Source organism: Plecotus auritus (assembly GCF_963455305.1).
Source record: "Plecotus auritus genome assembly, chromosome: 4".
Taxonomy (NCBI): domain Eukaryota; kingdom Metazoa; phylum Chordata; class Mammalia; order Chiroptera; family Vespertilionidae; genus Plecotus; species Plecotus auritus.
In genome coordinates, this window is record NC_137775.1 from 57888894 (window position 1) to 57893566 (window position 4673).

Here is a 4673-nt window from a genome sequence, read left to right on the forward strand (position 1 = left end):
CCCACTCAAAGGACCCCACCTAGGGAACAAGAGCAGTTTCCCTCAGCTCCGAGAGAGCCTGTGCGTGAGGGGAGAGCGTGTGACGTCAGCCTCCTGGCCCCGCCCCGGAAGCTCCGCTAAGCACGTACTTCCGCCCACATCCTCCTCTCTTCGCCATTGCTGTGGTGGTGCTAACGGTTGACGGTTGACTCCTGTGAGCGGTTGGCTGGTGCGTGCGGTTGACTGTGTCCTTCGCCATGTCTTCTCACAAGACCTTCAGGATCAAGCGGTTCCTGGCCAAGAAACAAAAGCAGAACCGGCCCATTCCGCAGTGGATTTGGATGAAAACTGGTAACAGAATCAGGTACAACGCCAAGAGGAGACACTGGAGAAGAACCAAGCTGGGCCTGTGAGGACGCGCCCAGACGGCTCCCGGGCTCACGCCGCGTCGGCGCAGCTTACACCCCGCATCCGCCCGTTCCTGAAAAGATCGCTACTCTCTGGACAGTTGGACGTGTTTGGGGGGGAAATTGTTGGAAGAATGGGAGTTTTCTCTTTGTGAATATTTTCCTGCGCTCAGAGGTTGGTTTGGTAATAAATAGGTGAGACCTTTAAAAAAAGTGTGGTGTCATAGAAGTCCTTAAGGACCAATGCCATGGTCCCGTCCATCTTTTTTTCTCTCATTAGGCAAAATGGGATAGAACTAAATTTTTAAAAATTAGCCCCACCGAACTGGGTACCCGCTTTTCTCTAAAGAAATAAAAGGGAGGGGGGGTTCTTAATCTCTGAACACACAACTTTTGATCAGCAGGCTCGGTCAGAGGCGCTTTGGAAGCGCGGGCGAGGCGGGGGGCGGGTGGGAGGGTGGGAGGGCGCGCCCTGGCTTCACACTTGGAGCGCCATGCTGTCTTCGCCCAGAGTCATGGCTATGCACCCGGATGTGTGACAGGAGCAGCGCCTGTTTGTAGGCTCTGCCCTCCCCTTTTTTCATCTCCTACTTAAAACGCTGAAATGCTCCAGTCCCCACTCATTTCATCTTTTTTTTTTTTTTTCCTTTTTGCTTATTTGGAAAATAAGCTTCATACAGCCAGAGAGCCTTGGGTCATGACGCTTCTATCTCTTCCACTTTGTTCTCATTATGCTTTTCAAAAAACAAAAACGTTTCCCTTAAAAGCATTTCGTTTTGATAAAGACCGTGGCTCCATGTGAAAAAGTCCTTACTCGCTTGGATCTGAACATTATGATCTTCATTATTATCTTTGTGACTTTGATAACAATAGCTCAACTCACTAACTTAATCTTTACATAATCAGCTCAAGCCTCAGAAGAAATCGTTGCATTTTAAGTCTTCCTCTCTGAACCCTTGTCTATGTGCCCCATATAGACACACATAAATACATGTTTCCATATTTGGAGAGCAGGTACTATCTGAACTGCACAAAAAGATGTCCCAAACCCTGTTTTAGGAATCGTGGCTTCTCTGAGTCTTGGTTCAAGTGCTGAAAGGTTTACCTCAAGGAAGTTTTAGAGTATTGGCCCTTCAACGAATTTAAGAGCCGAGACTTGACAAACCTGCAACCCTGTTTGGCACAGTCTGCAGCTATTATTCCCATTTCGGAACCTGTCTATGCTTTTCTTATACAGAAGAGGCCTGGGTATGTTTATGCTGTCAAGCTATCTGAGAAATTTTCCCTTACTATTTACAATCTAGAAACTACGATTTATCTTAAGAATTTTGTTCCTTGTTTAAAAGTAAAAAATAAAAACCAATAGTTCTGCAAAAGTTTCTTACCTTTGGAACATTTTCATGGGGAAAGACTACCTACTCCTACTCAATCCTATTTACTACACCTAATACCCCAGCCTTGCTGGACTGAACAGGAAGACAACATCAGTAAGGACAGGATTGAAGACAGAAATTTTTAATCCATGCCAGAAGGAAAAGCAAGGCCCTGCAGAATTCTAACAAATCAGTCTTGGGTTACCTGTAAGATTGATATATAGCTGAACGTGAGTTGAGAGAGAAATAGAGTTCTCTGGTTGCAGTTCTTAGGGCCTAGAAACTCTCATTCTTAAAGCAAAAAAAATTTCAGACAATGCAAGGACAGCTATATTCATGATTACAGGGACAACTTCTGAAGTAGGGCTTAATTGCAATGAGCTGTGTTCTTCACTCTGCTGAGAAACCTGTAGAGAAGTGTTTGCAGGGAGTTGCTGAAATACTTAGGACAGGCTGGGGGATTGTAAAACACGGTGGCACAGCCATTTATGGTGAAAGGCAATTTCTCCTCCTGAGGAAGGATGTATTGTTCCAGTGACTCTCTTAAGGGTATGGATCTCTTTTTTCCATAAGGCACTTATTGAACAACAACCATGTTCCCAGACTGGCATAGGGTGCAGGCACTATTGATCTTGTGACTAGTTCTTAGAAAAATCAAATGACCTGGTTTAAAGCGCTACAAAAGCATCCTGCTTAGAATATGCAGTTAGAAACGGGAAAATCCACTTAAAAGTGATGAAACTAGAATTATGAACTGAATCAACTGAGATTACTATGAGAAAAATTAGTAGTTTAGGTCAGTCTTACAAATACTTTTTTTTAAATGCTCTTCCATAAAATATTTTAACTAATTCTTTTAGATCCAAATATCTTTACATCTTTATAAAATAGCTGCCTTCTTCCACTATTTCTAATACCATTTCATGGTAAGAACAATTGCTGCAATATGAGAGGCAGGAAATGAAAACACTGATTTTATTGCTATTATAGCACACCTAAAGTGCCATTAAAAAAGTCTCAAATGCTCTGTAATTAGATTTCCTTATTTCTAAACTGAATAATATATTTATTAAATAATATGTACGTTACCTTATGAAGATTTAAACATTAATAAGAGTAAAATGCTTTTAAAAGCATGACATACATATAATGTTAATATTATATACACAGTATATTAACATTAAACATGAGAAAAAAATATGATCAGACTATAAGTGATAAAAGATAATGACAAAATCTGTTTTTCAAATAAATATACCAGAACTTACACATCCAAATGTGTTTTTTCCCCCACAATAGATACCTTGAAAAGCAGTTTATTTAATAGGATGCTACTGCTCAAAACATGTTTGAATTTTTTATTTTTTGGTCTTACTATCAGAAACAAATTTTTAAGCACAAAAGTAAAATAAATCCTAATTAGTTTGTCATTAAATATTGTTTAGCACCAAAACCAGAACTCCTACTCTGACCACCCAACATATTCATCAGACTTAGGTCTGTTTGGCCTACAGCACTTAAAAAGTTAGTCACACTCAAAAAAGATAACTGGCCAGGATTTTCAAAGTGAATGTTATAGACTCGGAAAGCAATTCCAAAATAGTATTTCCAGAACTTTTAAAATAAAACAGTGTCATTGGAATAATGATATAGCTTCCAAGATAATTATTTAATAGGGCAGCACTAGTTGCATGACTATGTTTTTGAAAATCAGTTTCAATACTTCATAGTTCTGCTTAAAACATCACAAGGCCCTTCATGGCCTCTAGTTCCCATAAAGAGAAGAGAGGATTGACTCATGGGGAAGTCTATACCTGATGCCATTTTAGCTGATAAATATGAAATTGTGAGTTTTCCAAAATTCACCTTAGAAATAATACATTTTGAAATATTCTATTCATGAAATTATATTGGTTAATTTAATCTCCATCTCTAAACATCAGGCTTTGTCAGGTATAACAAAATGAAGTGATACCAAATATCAGATCATATGCAAAGACCCAAAACCATTCTGAATAATTAAAACAACAGTTGTCCTAGAATAGATCATTCTCCTTGTTTGAATTAGTCAATACTTAAGATGGATTAAAAGGAGCCACAAATTTTTGCCCCTCCCTCTGATATCCCCTCCATTCAAATCTCAGTTGGCCCTGTAACAGTTTTAACCAACAGAATACAGCAGAAATAATACTGTATAATTTCAGAGATGAAGTCTTAAAAACCTGCAGCTTTTGCCTTAATGCTTGAAACATTTTCTTTGCCCAAGCCCCATGAAGCAGTCATGTAGATGAAAATGGAGATATTTGGGTTGACAGTCCCAGCTGAGCTCCCGGTCAAAAGCAGCACAAACTGGTAGTTCTGTGAGTGAGTCCTCTTGGATGTTCCAGTCTCAGTCCCCAGATGACCGCAGCCCCAGCAGACATCACTTAGAGACTAACCAAACTCTACTACTTACTAGCTATGTTTCTAGGCCAATTATTTAATCCTCTGTGTTTCAACTTTTCTCATTTTTAAACTGCAGCAATAATAATTCCTTATTGCTTTATTGTTGATAAAAAGGAAATAAAAGATTGAAAGCACCTATGTAACAGCAGTTTTCGTCAAACTGATAAATAAATTTGCTATTTCCTCATTGTTTTTACTTAATAAACATTGCCAACAATCTATTGTAAGCTAAGGAGCAACCTCACGCATGATATCTCACTTGGAAATCTCTCTCTACTCCTCATTCTTTAGCTTTATGTCTAGGAAATGTCAAAAAAAAATGTTTAAAGAGACTTGCATGACAATTAGACTTATTCCTGTTTCTGAGTGAGAATATTGGTAATAACTCGTGGACGTTTGCTTCATATTTCTCGTCAAGTGAGCATATTTTGATTGTAATCATCATCATTTTCCTCATTTATGCATTTTA

At 39.1% G+C, this 4673-nt stretch overlaps 1 protein-coding gene across 1 annotated transcript; it reads left to right on the plus strand.

The window, feature by feature from the left end:
* Positions 1-236: 236 nt before the first annotated feature.
* Positions 237-392, plus strand: LOC308246196 (large ribosomal subunit protein eL39-like; the record flags this gene model as incomplete). Its single annotated transcript, XM_080664161.1, has 1 exon — positions 237-392. One exon carries the CDS (start codon positions 237-239, stop codon positions 390-392), a length of 156 nt encoding a protein of 51 aa, XP_080520287.1.
* Between the last annotated feature and the right edge of the window lie 4281 nt (positions 393-4673).